This window comes from Macaca mulatta, chromosome 11 (genome assembly GCF_049350105.2).
Source record: "Macaca mulatta isolate MMU2019108-1 chromosome 11, T2T-MMU8v2.0, whole genome shotgun sequence".
Lineage (NCBI taxonomy): Eukaryota > Metazoa > Chordata > Mammalia > Primates > Cercopithecidae > Macaca > Macaca mulatta.
The window spans coordinates 62,970,837-62,991,203 of NC_133416.1; the positions used below are offsets into that span (position 1 = coordinate 62,970,837).

At 49.2% G+C, this 20,367-nt stretch overlaps 4 protein-coding genes across 13 annotated transcripts in view; 2 read left to right on the forward strand and 2 right to left on the reverse strand.

Moving 5' to 3' along the window:
* The window catches only part of SARNP (SAP domain containing ribonucleoprotein), a 66,969-nt gene extending 65,226 nt beyond the window's left edge, over positions 1–1,743 (reverse strand). For all 7 annotated transcript variants that reach the window (XR_001448042.3, XR_003720657.2, XR_013401154.1 and 4 more), the window contains exon 1: positions 1,687–1,743. Coding sequence is in view for 4 of the 7 variants with exons in the window: in XM_015151928.3 (XP_015007414.1) it covers positions 1,687–1,722 (36 nt within the window). In the remaining 3 variants the exon portion in view is untranslated. The remainder of the gene's footprint in view (positions 1–1,686) is intronic.
* Positions 1,744–2,064: 321 nt separating this feature from the next.
* Positions 2,065–4,871, forward strand: ORMDL2 (ORMDL sphingolipid biosynthesis regulator 2). The gene is made up of 4 exons (XM_015151930.3): positions 2,065–2,134; positions 3,019–3,193; positions 3,362–3,513; positions 4,284–4,871. Exons 2-4 carry the CDS (start codon positions 3,020–3,022, stop codon positions 4,417–4,419), a joined length of 462 nt encoding a protein of 153 aa, XP_015007416.1. The 5' UTR covers positions 2,065–2,134; position 3,019; the 3' UTR covers positions 4,420–4,871.
* A 130-nt stretch (positions 4,872–5,001) lies between these two features.
* DNAJC14 (DnaJ heat shock protein family (Hsp40) member C14) lies at positions 5,002–14,796 on the reverse strand. Of its 4 annotated transcripts, none has more exons than XM_015151920.3 (7): positions 14,694–14,796; positions 11,244–12,712; positions 7,423–7,529; positions 7,091–7,210; positions 6,590–6,750; positions 6,391–6,493; positions 5,002–6,207 (listed from the first exon to the last, which is right to left on the reverse strand). In XM_015151920.3, exons 2-7 carry the CDS (start codon positions 12,654–12,656, stop codon positions 5,997–5,999), a joined length of 2,115 nt encoding a protein of 704 aa, XP_015007406.3. In that variant the 5' UTR covers positions 12,657–12,712; positions 14,694–14,796; the 3' UTR covers positions 5,002–5,996. The 4 variants fall into 4 exon arrangements, with proteins under 4 accessions (XP_015007406.3, XP_015007403.2, XP_077810604.1 ...); XM_015151917.3 differs by lacking the exon at positions 14,694–14,796 and adding an exon at positions 13,494–13,592; XM_077954478.1 differs by lacking the exon at positions 14,694–14,796 and adding an exon at positions 13,314–13,592.
* On the forward strand, positions 13,720–20,283 carry LOC707807 (uncharacterized; the record flags this gene model as incomplete). The annotated part of the gene is made up of 6 exons (XM_077953097.1): positions 13,720–14,408; positions 15,161–15,380; positions 16,112–16,367; positions 16,992–17,061; positions 17,491–17,648; positions 18,917–20,283. Coding segments are annotated over 6 exons (1,479 nt in total), but the record flags the coding sequence as incomplete, so codon positions are not given.
* Positions 20,284–20,367: the final 84 nt, after the last annotated feature.

Genomic DNA, 20,367 nt, shown 5'->3' on the forward strand with positions numbered 1-20,367 from the left:
TTTTTAGGCTGTCAAGAGTGCCTAATGTTCTCTTAGACTGTAACACTAAAATCAGGTCAGAGGACTTTATGTAAAAGTTACTTATCCAATCAAATACAAATTTAATATAGACCTGACAAATACAGATTTGATGGAAGGAGGAACTCCATAAACCAACACAATCTATAAATGTAAGTAAGTCATCGGGCAGCTGGTGACTTACTCCAGGGATTTCAAAAATAGGACAAATAGGAAGAAAATATTAGCTCTTCTATTCACAGTTCCTTTTTATCTCATTCAAAAATTCCTTTTCTGTGTATGTTTTATAACAGTATGGAAGTATACAATTTCTATAAGTACAGTATATATACACAAAGTGGAGATGATTGCTCAATTTTTTTTTTTTTTTACTCATCACAATATCAGGAGACCACTGATATAATCTATGCATTTCGGTACCATCAAGTTAACAATAACTCCAGAATAACACAAAAATCCACTAATAGAGTTTAGAATCCAAGAGTAAGAAAACACTAGCTTTCACAGAAAGACTAATTGGGGTCAACTAATAAGTGACTAAAGAAGGGTCCTCTCCCTACCCTTACTACCCTTAAGCTTTCTTAAACAACAACAACAAAAAACAAAACAAAACAAAACAAAAAACTCTTCAAGCTTTAAAGGATCACTTTTCAGTTTCAGCTACATCAGCCTGGTTTGTCCAAAACATGTAATGAGAAAACTACTTGTGAAACCACAATCAAGATTATCTTAATTTACCCTAAAAGAAAATACTTTTTAAAGTTTTCTGCTTTTTAATATATTTTTAACGTTTTTATATATCTAGGTGTGAGAAAACTACCAAGATTCTCACAAGACAATTTAAAACAGCTTCTGTGATTCAGTGTCAGCCAATGGTAACACCAGGAGATGCAGGACCCATCCGAGATATGAAATGGAAAAGAGATAATCTTAACCTTGGAACTGTTTTTCCCAAATATTGCAGGTATGAGTTCTCTCTGGTGGTAGGAGATGGTGTGTGAGGAAGGCCGGCGGGCCGAGAGCCGCGTGAGAGAACTCGAAAACTTTTAAATCAGAGGTGTCTGTACTTTTACTATTCTCAAGGTCTCCTCAATCCCAGGCTTCTAAGGCGAGACCGATCTTTTCTGAGAGGCCTCTCCCTGGTTTCAAAATTCGGCCTGGGGGCATAATCCCACCTAGAAAAGGGGAGTGGAAGTATTTTCTGAGTGTCTGGGACCTATTTAGAGAGAAATATACAAAAATGCCACCATTTGCTAACAGGCGAATCTCAGCTTCGGACGACAGACTGGAAACATCATCGCAGGGAAGAAAAACGGATCCTGGGTCGGACATGGGGCAAAAAGGAGGGACGAACTGACGTAATGCAGCCCTGAAAAGCAACGAGGAGTATAACAGGTAGAAGGCACTTACACAACCCGATGGGGAAGGATGACGGACGATACAACGATGAAGGGAGCAGAAATAAATAAATATAGCAGTAAAACCGTGAGGAGAAATGGGAAATTAGGGAAGGCGTAGTGTGGAAGGGTGGCACAAAAGAGCTACAGTGGGAGCCGAAAAACGAAGTGGAAAAGGCTGCAAAGACAACACGTAGGAGAAGCCGCAAGCTACCCTGTAGAATTCAGTTCCTAGAAAAGTCCAACTCAGCCCTTCCCCGATTCACTGTACCTTCAGCTTATGGAGCTCCACCGTTTCGGTCGCCATCTTGTTACCCCTCACTCCACTAGGCCCCCACCCGCTGCCTCCGCCTCCAGGAGCTCCCGCCTTAGGCGTAGAGATGCAAGACCGACCAATCGTTGTCACTCTTGCTCCCACGCCATACCATCAACTCTTCCCATTGGTCAATAGCTGACGTCGTTCTCACTTCTCTAGGCAGCTTTCCCCACCTCTTTCAAAAGGTGGAACAGGGAAAGGGGCGGGCACTGTATCTTGCGAACGACAGAAATGGCAACCAACTGTGCATCTGCATTACAGATCACCAACCAATGGGTGGTGGCAGCGCTGATTGTGTTCCTCCAATAGGAAAGGGGCAGACGGGGAGGCGTTACTTCCTGGAGACTTCAGGTGTGGTAGCCGGCGCTGCGCCCATAGCCGGGACGGGGATCTGAGTTGGCAGGTAGGGCTGCAAAGACCGTAAGGGTTGCTGAGGAAAAATGGTGGGAGAGGAAAGGGGCGCCGAGGAAGCGGTGACCTAAATATTGAGAGGGGAGCGCTGAAGGGAGCCCTGAAAATACCGACGAACGTGAGGAGGAAGCTGGGAGGGGCATGGGGCGGGCTTAAGGAACTGGCGGTGGGGCTGGGGCGGGCAACAGCCGCTTCCTAACCAGACATCAACAGCTTAAGAGCTACCACAATTTTAAAGAACCGAGTTCAGATAATCACTGCCGCCCCTGGAGTCAGAGCCAAGGCTCCATCTCTCCAGGCGTTGAGCTCAGGTGCCTTCCGAACCCAGTCCAGAAGCCGTGGGCAAGTTGTTGTCGTGCCCCCCGCTTGAGAGAAGTAATGGGGATGCTGACTGCTTACATGCCACGGAGGTGTGAGAGAGGGTGGACAAGCCCCAGAGAACAAAGTGGGGACCAGAGTGAGCTTTACTCTGTCATCCCTTCTTAGTGGTTCTTTGATGATTCCATGACTTTCTCCTGGAATACTGGGTGTGCGTGACCTCTTTATGGTTATTAACTTCTTCAGGAAAGTCAGATACTCCTATTTCCCTCGCTCACTGAAGGGAGTGCCCCAAGTCTACGTACACCTTCATGTTACAGTTGAAGTGTAAAGATCAGAGCAAAAATGACTGTGTCTCTAAAATGTAGTGAGGACTCTTCTTGTCTTTTAAAGTTTTCCCCAAGTTTTCAGTTTTTATTTTCTGCGTGATGGGTAAGTTCTTCATTCCCAATAGAGTTCAGGGAATTGGGGCTATCTGAGAGACAACTGGGAGAAAGCTCAAAGAGGGGTTGAGAAAAAACTGAGTTGGACTCCTGCCTGATCCCCCATTATGGCTAGGATGAATGTGGGGGTGGCGCACAGCGAAGTAAACCCCAACACTCGAGTGATGAATAGCCGAGGCATCTGGCTGGCCTACATCATCTTGGTAGGACTGCTGCATGTGGTTCTACTCAGCATCCCCTTCTTCAGCATTCCTGTTGTCTGGACCCTGACCAACGTCATCCATAACCTGGTGAGCACTAAACCGCGGCCTTGTACCCACCCCAGCGTTTCCCGACCAAAAGCAAAATAAAATCACCAATTGTTTGGGGATTTATGTGTTCCTTTTGGGATCTTAACATAATTCTTTGACTGAAGAACTACTCTCTGCCCCTCACACTGCCACCTTCCCTGTTCCCAGGCTATGTATGTCTTCCTTCATACGGTGAAAGGGACACCCTTTGAGACTCCTGACCAAGGAAAGGCTCGGCTACTGACACACTGGGAGCAAATGGACTATGGGCTCCAGTTTACCTCTTCCCGCAAGTTCCTCAGCATCTCTCCTATTGTGCTGTGAGTCTATGGGGGAAATGAGGATATGCTGGGTTAGAAAGAGCTCCAAGAGCCAGGGAGAAAGGCCCATAGGGAAGCTGTTAAAAAACAGACTACCCATCTAAAAGCCTTTGAAGATACTAAGGTATACTAGTTCTAAGTCTACAGAGAGCAGTAAAATGTAGAAGTCAATGCTGTAATCAAGCATTCCTTGCTGCCTCCTTGGTAGTAAGGAAATGAAAGGACTTAGAAAACATAAGTGCCAAATAAAACCAAATGATTTTACACTGCCAAAATAAGTAAATCAAGGCAGAACTGATAGTAATCTTCAAAAACACTGTAGGGAGTGGAAGCAAAGAGGACTCTTTAACAGTCATACAGACAAATAGCTTCAGCCGTCATTTGCCATGTCATTAGCAATTAACAGATACTGACTTATAGTCTCCAGTTAAAGGTGCTATCTCCTGAACCCCAAAGTAAATGCTGTTGATATAGCTGGAATAGTTTTAGATAATCTAGAACAGTAAATATACAGTAAAACTGGTCATTTAAAATAGAAGAGAAAGAGCAGGGCACTGTGGTGCATGCCTGGAGTCCCAGCTGCCTGGGAGGCTATGGCAGAAGGATTGTTTGAGCCCAGGAATTTGAGGTTGTACCACACGTATCACACCTGTGAATAGCCACTGCACTGCAACCTGGGAAACATAGTGAGAACTGTCTCTTTAAAAAAAAAAAAAAGAATATGGATAGGGAAGGCCAACCTCACTCACCCTATTTTTTTCTCTCCCCAGCTATCTCCTGGCCAGCTTCTATACCAAGTATGATGCTGCTCACTTCCTCATCAACACAGCCTCATTGCTCAGTGTACTGCTGCCGAAGTTGCCCCAGTTCCATGGGGTTCGTGTCTTTGGCATCAACAAATACTGAGGGATGGGTTTTGGGACAGCTCCATGGGCATAGGGAAGGCAGTGAAACAGAGAACTATAAAACATCCTTCTCTTATTCTCCATACTGTCTTCTACACCTTGAAAGTGTGAGAACTATACAACCTTTTCCAGACTCCCAAGAAGAGAAGAGATTGGCAAATGGGGCTCCTGGGCCCAGTCCTGCCAGCGGCAAGTTTCTTTGAATCAGGAAGGCAGGTGAGGTAAGGGCCAAATCACTCTCCTCCATAGCAGGAAGCCATTTGGGCAGCTTGTTCAGTGATTACATCTTTCCCTATCTTCTACACCTACCACCTTTTTTGCTGTGTATTTTTCTTATAATAATTTTTTCCAGCTATAGCTGCAGTTTAATCAGCAGGAAGGGCAGAGAGCTGTCCTCATAAGGCTGGGGGTAGGAAGATGGAATACTGACCTAATGTATAAAACTTAAAACAATTCTCTAGTCCCCTCTCCTTTGGTCCAGTAGGAGGTGCCCTTCACTCTAAGCTTAACACTTCTTGGGAAGGGATTCTCAAATGAGAAAAAGGGCTCCAGTTATATGGGCAAAAAAGAGGGAAGATACAGGTTACCAGTTATACATTTATAGAAAGATAATCCCCTGGCTTTAAATAGGTATGTACATACAAATATGAACAAACTTAAAAAAAAAAATACAAACCCTTGAATCACATGGGGGCTTCTGGGAACCCCTGCATCCTTCCCCCTCACCCAAGGGCAGTGGGCATGAATCTACTTTTTAAAAATGATTAATTTTGGCCATCCTTGCAGAAAAGAGCCTAAAATTGGGTGATTTACCCACAAAGTGAAAGTCGAGGGAAAATTCAGTTTCCACTCTCTGAACTCTATGCAGTAATCTCCTATCATTAGGGCTACATGCTTTCTTGTTCTGTCTTTTAAATATTGTATCGGGGTAAAGGAGAGGGCTCCTCCTGAAATGGTTCAAGAAAGAAGACAGACTTGTGGCTTTAAAAGGGTGGGAAAAAGTGTCATCTGCCCTAAAAGCAAATGACAAGACAAAGGCATACAGACCCCAGGGAAATACCCAGTTCCCACACCTAAAGGGATATACTGTCCAGCCCAGGTCCAGGCCCTAGGTTCTTTACTCTAGCTACCCCCTATTTCTTTGGTATTGTCAAAAGACAAGATTCAGGCCGGGCGCGGTGGCTCATGCCTGTAATCCAGCACTTTGGAAGGCCAAGACGGGTGGATCACCTGAGCTCAGGAGTTTGAGACCAGCCTGGGCAACATGGTGAAACCCCGTCTCTACTAAAAATACAAAAAAGAATTAGTTGGGCCAGGTGTGGTGGTGTGTGCCTGTAATCCCAGCTACTCAGGAGGCTGAGATGGGAGAATTGCTTGAACCCAGGAGACAGAGGTTGCAGTAAGCCGAGATTACACCACTGCACTCCAGCTGGGCAATAGAGCGAGACTCCGTCTCTCAAAAAAAAAAAAAAAGATTCAGTTCCTAGGTGTTGGGGGAGGAGGGATAAATCAAACTCCATCCTGTGCTGTACACAGCCCTTTTGACTCCCTGACATTGTTTTGAGGAAAGAAGGGGCGTCAACGTTGGAAGGGCCTCCTCACTTTCTTCCGCCGCTTCGGTTTGGCTTCTCCCTTGGGTACTGTGCTGTTGGGCTTAGAAGCTGCAGTGGCACCAGGGGCAGGCTGAGGAGCTGCAAAGAAGTTCCCATTGGGCATCTGCCCTGGGGGTACTTGAAAGATCCGACTTAAGAAATCCTGAAGATCAGCAGGAGGGGCATCTGGGGTGGCTCTGAGATAAAACAGAAATAAGGCAAGAGATGTTAGAGTTATATGGTTACCTAAAGTTAGATATACTTACCAGTTCCCAAACTTCCTAGAAAATAAGGCCCCTGAGTGTCCTAAAAAGCAGGTCATCTGAAACCATATTCAAAACTGAAATAGTGGGTAGATTATTGACAGAAATACCACCTACCTCTGCCGCCCTCTGGTGCCTGGAATCCGAGAACCAAATGAGATGTGATAGGGGACTCTGTGGGTATCTGGGGAGATACCTACACGCTGGCATCCAGCCCACTCTGTAAACATGAGAAATAATTAGCCAAAACATTGCAGTTTAGAGCACATAAAAGATCAGGAAGTATGAGCCTGTATTTCTAGAGGACAGAGAGTACCTGTGATGTCATACACCTTTCCATCCATCAGTGCAAAGTAGGTGATCTTGAGGCCCAACATGCTTGACTCTGCCCAAAAGTCCCCTTCCTCAGCAGGATGCAGTCTATTACACTCAGCACAGTATCTGGCACTCTTAGGTTCCCGGTCCATTTCAAACCTCCTGCAACCAACAAAAGGATAGTTCTTTAATAATTTGTCAAGCCTACTTAGGGCATTACTAGTAGTCTTACCATTATTCACAAATAGGGCTGAAACATCTAAAATTACCCCCACTTAGATATTTCATATGCCTTCAATGTTCTATCTTAAAAGCTAATTTTTCTTAGTGCTAATTAAAATAGTCAATCTCTTGACAATATGACAAAGGTAGAAACTTAAGGGTCTTTTTACTAATTATGAGATACAGATGTAACTCATAATTACCAATACTCACGAGGAAGATCTTTGGTTACCTAATCCCTGAGCTGTGATTGTCCCATCCCTCTCCTTCTATTTCATACCTATGCTTTCCTTGGCATCGGCTACACATCATAGTATTCATTGCCTCCTTGAGGTCATCTTGCAGCTTGGACAGAAACTCATTTACTGACCGGCTCAGCTCATTCTCTGCCATTCGTTTCCTAAGAGAAGAAACACTTTGTAAGTCAGAAGGTATTGAGGGAGGGACAAAGGGAGACACATCAATTGGCCTCTTGAGGCCCCCGTCTAGCGAGAAAGACAAGTGACTTTAGTTCTCTCCACCTCAACGAGCCTCCACCCCCAAGTCCAGATGCCTCTCCTATTGAGGATTTTTCATTTACCATTATCTGATGATTTCCCATCTCCAACTTACATCTCATATTCCTTTCGCTTTTCAGCATTGCTGACAATGTCCCAAGCTGCTCGCAAAACCTTGAAGGCCTCCTCAGCCCGGGGATGATGATTTTTGTCAGGATGAACCTACCAAGACAGATTTCATTACAAATCCATTCCAACCCTCTCCCCACCTTGAGTTTATTCTCATATCAAAGGGCTCTCTTTCATCACCCTTTTGAAGAGTCGGCGTAGCTTAATGATTAATTGCTCTGGCTCTGCAGATCTGGTTCAATTCACGGCTCTGTTAATTAGCTATATTACCTTGAATATCTATCTTTTTTTTGAGACAAAGTCTCACTCTGTCGCCCAGGCTAGAGTGCAGTGGCACGATCTCAGCTCACTGTAACCTCCGCCTCCCAGGTTCTAGCAATTATCCTGCCTCAGCCTCTCTAGTAGGTGGGATTACAGGCATGTGCCACCACACTCGGCTAATTTTTTTGTATTTTTAGTGGAGACGGGGTTTCATCTAGTTGGACAGTCTGGTCTTGAACTCCTAACCTCAAGTGATCTGCGTACCTCAGCCTCCCAAAGTGCTGGGATTACAGGCGTGTGCCACCGCACCCAGCCTGAATATATATATCATGGATTGCTGGGGGGATTAGATAAGAATATATATGAAGTATGTAGCAAAGAATCAGGCACTACAGTGGATTCATCATCCCAGTTTGCCTGAGACTTTCCCAGTTTTAGCACTGAAAAGTCCCATGCCTCTAGAAACTCCTCAATCCCAGATGAATTGGGACAGTTGGTCTCCGGCACACACATATATCAGTCATAAAATAAGAGTTCCAAAGATGTTACATCTTGAAACTCATTCTTTTTTAACTAGAAAATTCTCATATCCAAAACTTCCTACAGTGATCTACCTTTCAGTCTCAGAAATGAAATAGTGTATCATGGTCTCAGAGGCTTTTTATATACTTTCAGCCTTCTCTCCAAGACAAATAATATCCTCTCTTCCTACAGCTTCCTAATTGTATGCATCCCCATTCCCCAAAGAGATAAAGCTAGTCTCCTGCCTGATGCCAAATAACTAAAATGCTGTTAAATTTCCCACATTCCCAAGCTAATTGAACAGCCTTTTAGTCATGTTCACACTAGGGCTTAGTGGCAGTGAGAGGTTCAGTAAAAGCCCAGAGACACTCTGGTCCAGGACAAGAGAGATCTTTGGGGTATAGGGATAGATGTTTTGAGGGTAGGGGAACTTAACTACATCTCTACTCCAAGAGAAATTGAAAAATGAGAATTTTTGTTAAGAATAATACTCTCCAAAACAGGATGTCTACTAAAAGAAGGTGAGAAAAGAGCTCTACTACTAGTAGAATTAGTAACAATGAGAGTAAACAATTGTTACCCACTCTAAAAATTGAGTAAACAATTGTTACCCACTCTAAAAATAGAGCAGAGGCCAAGCGCAGTGGCTCAAGCCTGTAATCCCAACATTCTGGGAGGCCGAGGCAGGTGGATTGCTTGAGTCCAGGAGTTCGAGATCAGGCTAGGCAACATAGCGAGACCCCCATCTCTACTAAAAATAAAAATAGCCGGGTGTGGTGGTGCACAACTGTAGTTCCAGCTACTCGGGAAGCTGAGGTGGAAGAATCACCTGAGCTTGGTGGGGGTCAAGGCTGCAGTGAGCTGAGATCCTGCCACTGTACTCCAGCCTGGGGAACTGGAGTGAGACCCTGTCTCAAAAAAAAAAAAAAAAAAAAAATATACCAAGCTACCTACTAAGGGGCATACATTTCCCACCAAATTAATTCAGTCCTTTGGTAAGTTATAGGTGTGGTGGTTTACTGTACCTTTAATCATTAATGAAAACTTTAGTTGCCCATTCCTTTTTGGTGTCATGCAGCCATTGAGGTAATTTGCACACTGTGATGTTTTACCAGTCCAGCTCCATACACTCCAGTGTAAGTAGGCCTCCAATTTACACACCTTACTTACATTCATAATATAGTTTTATTTGTACAGAAATAGCAGTAACAATCCGGTATCTAATATCAATCTAATATCTACTTCTAATACAATTTGATAGCATGCTTGTATTAAACCATTTCCCTCAGTCATAAGTTGCAACACAACTCCCATCTGCACACCCTCTTTTTTTTTCTTTTCTTTTTTTTGAGACAAGGTCTTGCTCTGTCGCCCAGGCTGAAGTACAGTGGCACGATCTCAGCTCACTGCAAGCTCCCCCTCCGGGTTACTGCCATTTTCCTGCCTCAGCCTCCCGAGTAGCTGGGACTACAGGCGCCCGCCACCACGCCCAGCTAATTTTTTTGTATTTTTAATAGAGATGGGGTTTCACCATGTTAGCCAGGATGGTCTCGATCTCCTAACCTCGTGATTCACCCACCTCAGCCTCCCAAAGTGCTGGGATTACAGGCGTGAGCCACCGCGCCCGGCCCTGCACGCCCTCTTATCAATAAAAGCAACCATATTTTCATGTATGACGTACATATGCACACACTTCCATTTTCTTTCCCTCTCCTATTCTGAGTTGCTGACCCTGAAACAGCCTGTTTTCTCCTACCTGGTGCTAAAATACTTACATGCACTCCCTGACCCTCCCACACTAGGTCCATATTTGCTTCTCTGGGAGAAATAGTTGGGTTGCCCCACGTTTAAAAAAAAAAAAAAAAAAAAACCTCATTTGTTCAGGGAAGAGCAACTGAGGTGTTCTCTGAACAGGTCTTTTTCCCATTCTAGTTAGAGGGACTTCACCTAGATATTCCAGGTGAATGAGTGCTACATTGCCTAATATACCAGGTTCAAAAAATATATCTCATGACAAGAAACAAAATGGAGGGAAGATCAGACCCCATCGTAGAGGGGAAAATATCTTTTTTTTTTTTTCACATGGTCTGGCTTTGTTGCCCAGACTGTAGGTACATGATCCTGGCTCACTGCAGCCTCGACCTCTTGGGCTCAACTGATCCTCCCACCTCAGCCTCCTTAGTAGCTGGGACTACAGGCATGCGCCACCAAGCCTGGCCTCCCAAAGTGCTGAGATCACAGGTGTGAGCCACTACACCTGGCCCAAAAAGTCTTTATGACTCCTTCCTAAGAATATGTTAACCGGCCGGGTACAGTGGCTCACACCTGTAATCCCAGCACCTTGGGAGGTCGAGGCAGGCGGATCACAAGGTCAGGAGATCGAGACCATCTTGGCTAACATGGTGAAACCCCGTCTCTACTAAAAATACAAAAAAATAGCCGGGCATGGTGGTGGGCGCCTGTAGTCCCAGCTACTCGGGAGGCTGAGGCAGGAGAATGGCGTCAACCCGGGAGGCGGAGTTTGCAGTGAGCCAAGATCGTGCCACTGCACTCCAGCCTAAGAGATAGAGCGAGACTCCTTCTCAAAAAAAAAAAAAGTTAATCTTCACCTACCCGTTAACTTTCTACTCTGCCTTCCCTTTATTCCACTCTCCCTAAAACTAGAATAGAAAATATAGGAACAGGCCAGGAGCCGTGGCTCACACTTGTAATCCCAGCACTTTGGGAGGCTGAGGCGGATGGATCATGAGATCAGGAGTTCGAGACCAGCATGGTGAAACCCAGTCTTTACTAAAAATACAAAAAAAATTAGCCAGGCATGGTGGTGCGCACCTGTAATCCCAGCTACTCATGAGGCTAAGGCAGGAGAATCGCTTGAACCCAGGAGGCGGAGGTTGCAGTGAGCTGAGATTGTGCCACTGCACTCCAGCCTGAGTGACGAGGCAAGACTACATCTCAAAAAAAAAGAAAAGAAAAGAAAATATGGGAACAAAAGAGAGGAACAGGAAACAGAAGGGTACTCACCATCACTGCCAGCTGTCTATAGGCCTTCTTCAGTTCAACATCTGATGCTGTGGCCTCAACCCCCAGTACGTGGAAAGGGTTTAGCTCATCCTCAGGAACCCCAGTCATGGTCAAGAGTCGAGCCACTTCCTCTTCAGGCTGGCAGTAGCGCCCACTAGCTACAGGTGCATTCCCCTGCCTATTAGTATTCTGCTTGACCCAAGGCAACTCCAGCCAGCCCCACTGAACTATTCTTACCAGCCGCTGCCATGGCCTGCTATCTCTCAGCAGAGTCAAGCAACGCTGCAAGGCTGGGGAATCCAGCCAAGAGAAGAGCCAGGTGGCCTTATCCCTCCAGCCTAACCGGTCACCTAGTCCCACCAGAAACCGCCATCCCAACTGTAGAAAGCCCAAAAAGACGGCCAGAGCCAGGAGCAGCAAAGCACCCAGCAGCTTAAGAAAACGGGTAAACAATCCTACTCCACAGTAAAATCCCTGGCTTAGAAACTGAAACATGACCTGGGCCCAGCCCCCCAGCCGCCCAGTCCAGACTCCCATCCAAACTCGAAAAAGGTCCAAATCACTGCTTTTCAGCTGCCTGCATGCATAGATGAGATGGCCACAAGTTTCTACGTACTCTCCCACCAATACCAGCAGTTCAATCAGCCACCAAAAGCCTGCCTGTCCAAGTTGACACAGTTCCTCAGCTCCCCACAATCCCAGGCCTCTGCGTTTATCTGCCTGACTTCGTTTCCGGCCCAGCCGATGTCGACCAGGGGACCTGGGATCCCTTCGTCCACCCTCCCGAGTATCCTCCTTGGTTGGAAAGCGGTGCCGCTGTCTCCGGGATGCGGGTTTCTTTCCGCTGGACACACGTGAAAAATCACTGGGGAACTTAAGAGATTCTTCATCATCATATTCCTCTTCCAACTCTTCATCTTCCCCCAAGGCTGGAGAGGTACAGTGGTGGCAAAAGTTGCTAGAAGAGCCATTTTCTCCCTCAGAGTAAGGCCCTTCTGGAATTCCAGGTGTTCCCTGGCAGTTGCAAGCAGATGGAATGGAAAGAAAAGAAGGGTTCCCATCCTCCTGGTACCCCGCCTCATCTTCTTTTGAGAGTTCCTGGTCCACTCCTGACTCTTCTTCTGACGATGTCTCACTCTGGTCAGGGTCCTCTGCATCTCTAGGTGGTCCTGGACCCCTTGGGGGGCCATGGCTTGGGTCCAACCAATGGGCTGGGTTTGGGTGCTGTGTGTACTTAGGACCAGAGTGCTCTGTGAAGCAGCGGGTACCATTAGGAGCAGTCCCTGCTGAGTCCCTGAGTCCTGAGAATGAAGGTATTTCAGGGTCCACGGAGGGTCCTAAAGTCCTGAGGGAGGCACCACCACTATGGTGGGCTCCACACAACCCTCTTTCTCCGGGGTGCTTCTGGGCCATGACCCCAGGGCTTCCTGAGGGTCTTAGGTCACAGCCATCATGGTGTGTTCTGATGCCTGTAACAGATGTCAAGGTGGAGACGGTCAAGGATGAGACCAAGAGAGGAATTAAACTTAAGTAGTGGACACATTTAATTCATCCACCTCCCTTGTTTTCCCAAGTTCTTTGGGGGCATTCGCTATTCCTAGCAATAAGCCAAAACTAGACTCACCACAACCCTGCTTGCTCCCTCCCCTCTCCTCCAAATCACCTAAGTTTTTCTTCTTTCCCCAGAAAACTATAACCTTCAATCAGGGAAAAAGGGAGGTACAGTAAAGGGTGTGGTCGGGGGAGGGTGGGTCACTCTTAGGAAAATGGGAAAGGCGGCCGGATAGGGGGCCATAGACTGCCAGTAAAGGGTGGGGGCCGTGCGGCCCTGGAGGAAAATCTGGGGGCGGAGCTTAGGGCTGCCCCTAAGAAAGACTACCAGGGAACCCACCGGCTGTGTAGAAGGGACGAAGGTGGCCGGGCACGGTGGCTCACGCCTATACTCCCAGCACTTTGGGAAGCCGAGGCGGGCGGATCACGAGGTCAGGAGTTGGAGACCAGCCTGACCAATATGGTGAAACTCCGTCTCTATTAAAAATACAAAAATTAGCCAAGCGTGGTGGCGCGCACCTGTAGTCCCAGCTACCCGGGAGGCTGAGACAGAAGAATCGCTTGAACCCGGAAGGTGGAGGTTGCAGTGAGCCGACATCGTTCCACTGTACTCCAGCCTGGGCGACAGAGCGAGACTCCATCTCAAAAACAAGCAAGCAAACAAACAAAAAAAATAAAAACAAAAAAAAACGGACGTACCGAAGAACGGCGGTAACTCCTCCCCCTCGAGCCGCCCGGCCTGGGGCCAGGGTGAGCTACGAGAGCCGCTCTCCCGGCTCCGCCTCCCGCTCACGCTCTGCTTCCGCCTTCCGTCCCCGCCGCCGCCGCCGACCTGGGCCTACTTCCACTTCCGGGGTCACCAGGGAAGAGACGGGAAGGAAAAGAAATAGTGGTTGGCTGAGAGGCGAGCCAGTCCAGCTAGTGCTGCGTCGACTCCAAGGAGGCGGTCCTAAGGAAGTACTGGCTCCGCCATTTAAAGACCCCTGCCTCCGCGTGTGGGAATAGGATTCCCGCAGGTTGCACCGCTGGAAGCAAGGCAAGTGGGCTCTGCACCAATGCCTGCAGACTAAGGGCAGACTCTCAGGGTTGCTCTGGGTGTATTCCTGGGAGATGGAGGGCAGCCACCGAGCCTCACGTAGTCTGTTTCCCTTGCAGACCAAACCGGGGAGCTCAGAAGAGTCACTGCCCTGATCCCTTCCGTGCTGGCAGCTGCGAGGACAGAGGCCCCTTTGTATCCTGCGGTGCGGAGGTGGAGCAGAGGAGAGGGTGCCCCGGACTGGCCCCCACCCTCGCCCTGCAGCGCTGCCCCTCCTTTCACAGCAACCCACGGCCTCCCCCTCGCTTGACCCAGCTGGCGAGCTGCCCCTTATACCTGGATCCTCCCCTTGGGACGCAGCTCCCCTGGCCCGATCACCGAGCGGTGCCTAGGAACTGGGAGCGTAACTCAGCTCGGCTCAGAACCTTACCCGAGAGCCAAAGAATACTGAACTCATCTACATGCTGCTTGACATCTTATCTGCATACCAAGCTATTTGGTGGACGTCCACATGCGCCCCCGACTCCCGTTCCGTCGGTGCCCTCCTCTGCACACGGCTCTAGCCTTATACCTCTCCTGTCAGTGCCCCTTCCAGGCCCCGTCTTGATCCGAAAGTTTTTCCACCCATGAACCCCCCGCTGGCTCTCCCAGCCTAGCAAAAGCCCCTTCCCTGGGTCCACGATCCCGACCACCCGGCTCTCCAGAAGACAATACTCCAATTCTCTGGGAAGTGGAAGAAACCAAAGCTGGAGCTAGGGGGGCGCTGGGACCCCTATTGGGGCTTTGAGAGCTTCCGGTTGTCATCTCCTAAGTATTCGGAGACCCTTCTCCAAAACTCTTGGGGTGACTCTCAAGACTCTTACCTGCTATATAGTTGGGGGTCTCTGGTCCTGGACTAGAGTAGTAGGCAACCTGGGTCCCCACACACACAGGGGAAAGAGTTGGAGGGGCCTGCCTTGTGATGTCACCCCCCTCCACCCACCGCGGGCGCGCGCGCTCGGGCGCGCGCGCGCGCGCACACACACACACACACACACACACACACACACACACACAGACAAACACACACGCCCTGTCCCCTTTCTCTACCCCCCCCCCCAGCTAGTTGCATTTAGCTCACAGAGCCTGGGCTGCGACTTGAAAGAGTTTAGGCAGCAACAAACAGAGTGGCCCTGGGGGTGCCCTCGACCGACAGCCGACCCTTCGGCGTCTAGGACCTCCGAGCGGGGATGCAGCTGGGGGTCTAGGGAAGCACTTCCACCCCCTCCTCCTCAACCCTGGCAGGGTAGTGAGTAGTTAACATCCCCTCCCCAACCCCCATCTTGTTCAGGGTCCCCAGACTTCCAAGCAGATTGAGGAGAGGAGCTCCGAGAGCCAACCCTCCAGCCTGTAAGGACCTTGATATCCAAAGGACAGCTGAAGGAAGTAAAGCGCCTGCATTTATGCCACTTCATTCCCACAGTGCCCGAAATGCCAGCTCCTCCTTGGTGTTCTCCTTTCAGGATCTGAATTCAAATCCCATTGGCAGCCCTGATACCGCTGGGGGAAGGGTAAGGTAGGAAAATTCCCACCAGTATCCTAAGGGGAGGTGCGAGTGGCTACCAGGATGTGAGATGTCTGTGGGCAAAATCCTTGCTTATTCCATGAGGGGCTGTGGGATTAGGACTGTGGCTGGATGCCCCTTCCTCCAACAACTCCATCTCAGCATGAAGCTGAGGCTTTAAAACCCTGACAAACTGTGGGTGTGTCTCATACTTAATTCCTCCTTCCAAACTCTTGGTGTCTGGTTTTTTCCCTCTTTCTGCCCTGTGGCTGGAGGAGCTGTCCAGAGACCCTACCATGACTCATACTGTCCTGGTCTCCCTCCCTCTCCCCTCTCTATTAACCTCACCCTTCCCAATCTCGTGGGATAGTATTAAGTCCCAATCGCAGATAGGGCAATAATGTCCCTGCACCCCTCCCTCCACACATCCAGGGCTTCCTGTTCCTTCCATCCTCACCCTGAAGAGCTGCAGGGTGGTGGGGGCAGGCAAAGGCTCATTACTTTGTAAGATTTTCATTATTTTATAAGATTTCCTTTTACATTTTACTTAAGTGTCCTTGTTTCAGAGAGTGGTAAAGACAGATCCTACTCCTCTCAATCCAATCCTATAGATTTCTTCAGTTACCTCAACAGGGTCATACTGGCTTCTGAAATGGGTACCATTATTTAAAGTAAATAGAGGTACAGAATCCTCAAGATTTATGGGCACCAAAGTTTCTGTCCCGTGCCCCCCTGCAGGTTTCCCTATCCCCTAAAGACATTCATGGATGGATGAGAGGAGCTGACATCTCCCCCTCTGTGACCACTTTCTCTTTGGCCCTGGAGGAAGTCTTGCCACCCCTGGCTGTGACATCTAACCCCAGGCCCTTTAATCAACAACTCCCAGAGCCTCCAGACCCAAGATGTGTTTTGGAACCCCAGGACAATCCTGAAGTGGCACCTGCCCCGGTGTGTGCCCTTTGCTGCTGCTTTGGAATCATCTACTGCTGCTTCGGTGAGGGCAGGGCCAAGGACCTAGGGGGCCATTACCCGAGACTGTCACCCTCAAGGATGATGCCAACTTTCCTTCTCGCTCCTGAGCCATCTCATCTCCCTGCCAGGGGTTCCTACCTCCAGTGTGACCCATGTTGCTCTGGCTGTATTCCTAGGCCTATGTTGTTGCTCTTGCCAGCTTCTTGTCCATCCTCCATGCCCATGCCTCCTAGCTCTCACTTCTGGCATCTATCATTTGCCCTTCTCTTACCTCCTACCTGAAAACCCCATTCCTAAATTATTCTCTATGTTTCAGGCTTCTTCACTCTTCCCCAAAAACCTGAATCAGCTTGTGCTGATTTTTTCCTATCTGCTATCCCTGAAAGGACAGACCTTCTTTCTATCCTTACTCCCCTGGATGTATCCATCTTACCTCTTGATTTTCCCTCCCATTCCCTCACAGTTCCGGAAACAGTGACCCCCCGACCCTAAGCTACCCCTTTCTGCCCCTGGGCTTGAGGTCTCCTGACATGCTGCCCCTGTCTTCTGCTCCTCTAGTGAGCCATTCCTCTCCCCTGGAATTCATCAGAGTCATCCCCATAGAGCCCCCTTCCTGCCTCTCAATGCCTCCTGCCTCACTTCCCAGGCTACCGCTGCTTCAAGACAGTGATGTTTCTCTCCGGTCTGCTGTCAGGAGCTTCCTACTGTGCCACAAGGTGCGGGTGCTGGAGACACAGCTGAGCCTGGAAATGAGAGTGGGCATTGCTGTGGTCATCACCACAGCACTCTCTACATAGACCACTCTTCTACGGCGTGGTCACCATGCTGGTTCACTGTGTTGGGCTCTTATTAACTGGTCTCCTGCTACGCCTGACCTTGGGTGCTGGAGCCCTGCTCTCCACTGAGCCTATCTACCAACCACCTTCAGCATGGGTGCCAGCTGGGGGGCTGCGGGGGCCGGCGCTGCTGGGAACCCTGCTCACACTTGGGTGGTCACGTCCATTCACAGTTCTGGGCACAGCCCTGCTGGGTTCTGCAGTGTTTGTGGCCTATGCTGACTAATTCCTGGAGGGGCTGGCACTGGGCAGTCGGCTGGGCCAACGCCTGTAGACACTTCCACCCTTGTCTTCTCTCTGCTGATATAGCTGGGTCTTACTGGGGATTTGGCCAGCCTTGGGGGCCCTTGGGGCCCTGGCCCAGTGGAAGCTCATGCCTGGGGAACATGGAGGCCATACCAGTGGTGAGTTAGTGCTGTGGTACAGAAGCAAGGTCATGCCTGAGGAACATGGAGGCCACACCAATGGTGAGTTAGTGCTGTGGTACAGAAGCAGCCAAACTGTGCCTACTTATGTCCCCAGTTCCTAGACTTGAGGAGGGGAAGGGGAGAAATACATTTGAGGAAGGAGAGTGGGGGAGGATGTCCAAGGTGAATGGGGCAGGGCACTGAAAAAAAAGTTGAAGGAGTCAGGGGAAGCAGGAGAGAGTTGCAGAAGGAAAGGAGGATCTCAGGGAAGTCTAGGAGGAAAGAATAGAATTCCAAAGAGTTTCTTTTAGAATAAATGGGGGGCCGGGCGTGGTGGCTCATGCCTGTAATCCCAGAACTTTGGGGGCCAAGGCGGGCGGATCACGAGGTCAGGAGATCGAGACCATCGTGACTAACATGGTGAAACCCTGTGTCTACTAAAAATACAAAAAATAAACTAGCCAGGCGTGGTGGCGGGCGCCTGTAGTCCCAGCTACTCTGGAGGCTGAGGCAGGAAAATGGCTTGAACCCGGGAGGTGGAGCTTGCAGTGAGCCGAGATCACACCAGTACACTCCAGCCTAGGTGACAGAGCAAGAGTCCATTTCAAAAACAAAAAAAGAATAAATGGGGGGAAGATGAGGCTTGAGAGAAACATAACAGGAAGGTCAAATGGGTTTCTTTCGAGTGTATTAGGGTAGGATTCAGGTCTAAAGAGGCCTCCTTGAGTCTGTATTGCCCCCTCCTAAGCAGTGGTCTTTTTTTTTGAGACAGTCTCACTCTGTCACCCAGGCTGGAGTGCAGTGGCATGATCTTGGCTCACTGCAACCTCCGCCTCCTGGATTCAAGTGATTCTCATGCCTTAGCTTCCCGAGTAGCTGGGATTACAGATGTGCACCACCATGCCCGGCTAGTTTTTGTATCTTTAGTAGAGACAGGGTTTCACCATGTTGGCCAGGCTGGCCCTGAACTCCCGACCTCAAGTGATCTACCCACCTCAGCCTCCCAAAGTGCTGGGATTACAAGCGTGAGCCACCGCACCCGGCCAGCAGTGGTCTTAAGCCACCAGCAAAGGCATCTCCAACTCCTTCCGACCCTTTAGCAAAAGGCCAAATGGCACTGGATCCCCTCTGGGGTGGGGCTTTGTGAGGGCAGCTATCGGCACCAGCTCCCTGCCAATACCTGGAGCCCTGCTGACAGTCTCACTCCAGTGAGTGGGGGGCTTGGGGACACCCTGGGCAGATGGAGCAGAGGGCATATGGGGATGGTCAGGGTGGGAGGGGCGCTCTGACCCAGGCCCCTCCTTCCTCTCTGCCCTGTGTCCCCCCAGCGTTATTTCCAGAGTCTTCAAGAGTGCCAACTGGGACCAGGACCCCAGGCCACAGCCCCCTACGCCGTCCTGGACCTGAATTCTGACTGTGGTTCCACTGTACCCCTTACCTGAATCTCTGGTTCTAACCAGACCTGAGCCTGGACTTCCACTTTTGCCCTCACCCCTGTGAGGGCCTGGGAGCACTAGGTGGACAGGGTTTGAGCCACAGGACCTGCACATAAACTTCCCCACCTCTTGGACTTGGGGATAGGATCTGTGCCTCAACCCAGACCAGCCTTGTAGGAATATGTTCCAAGAACAGAGAAGAGTCTTATGGGGAAGGGGGAAGAAGGGAAGTATGAATATTTACCTCCGACCAATAATAGAGGTACCCTGGTCCCCGAAGAAACTGACTACCGAATTCCCTCCAAGCCTTATCCATATAGTCTTTTTTTTTGAGACAAGGTCTTGTTCTGTCCAGTGCCGTGGCGTGATCATAGCTCATGACAACCTTGACTTCCCTGGCCCAAGCAAGCCTCTCATTTCAGCCTCCCGAGTGGCTGGGACCACAGGCGCCACACACAGCTAATTTTTATTCATTTGTTTTTATTTTTTTTGCAGAGACAGGGTCTCCCTATGTTGCCCAAGCTGGTCTTGAACTCCTGGGCTCAAGTGATCCTCCTGCTTCAGCCTCCCAAAGTGCTAGGATTATAGCCACCGTACCTGGTCTTGAAATAGCCTTTTAAATATCCACCTCAGCATGCCTCACAGTGGTAGAAACAAGCGGTTTTTGTTTTGTAGGATCAGGGAGCTTCTAAGGCATTTGATAGCTTTTTGATGGGAAGAAGGGCTCTGAGGAGCTCCAAGATACCCCCACCTCCAGGCACTTCATTAGGGGGTAGTTGGGTTTCTTTGACCTTCCCCCTGGGCCCCATAGGCTTAAACCCCCACCTCCTACCTCAGCTAGGAGCACTATCTTCCATGGTGCTTCCACTTTTCTCCTCAACCTGGGGAAGACCACAGGGCAGTGCCTGCCTCAGGACCTGCCTTCCCCAAAAGCTGGCTTCTTGCTCCAAGGAGAGAGCATTGGCCCACCTGCCAGAGTCTTGCCTTTTGCCCAAAGGAGCCTGGTCTTCAGGGCTGCATAGGAGACAAGTGCTTTCTCTGCTTCTTACTGTGGGTGGCACTAATTTCCTCCTTAACCAGAACTTTGTTCCAGCCACTAACCCACTCTAACTCTTCCCCCTCTGACTCTCCTGCCCCAGGTCTGTTCCTGGTTTCCCAGATGCATAAAGGAAGACATATCCCTCCCCTGGGCAGCAAGGCTACAATGGGAGGGAGGGAGAACATGGGAGCATGTGAATAAAATGGCATTACATACTGAACCAGGAGTCCAGCCTCTGCTGTTGGTGCTCTTTTCTTTCTCTGCACCCCAAAACAAAGAGCTAACCATCTTGACAAATCCTCTG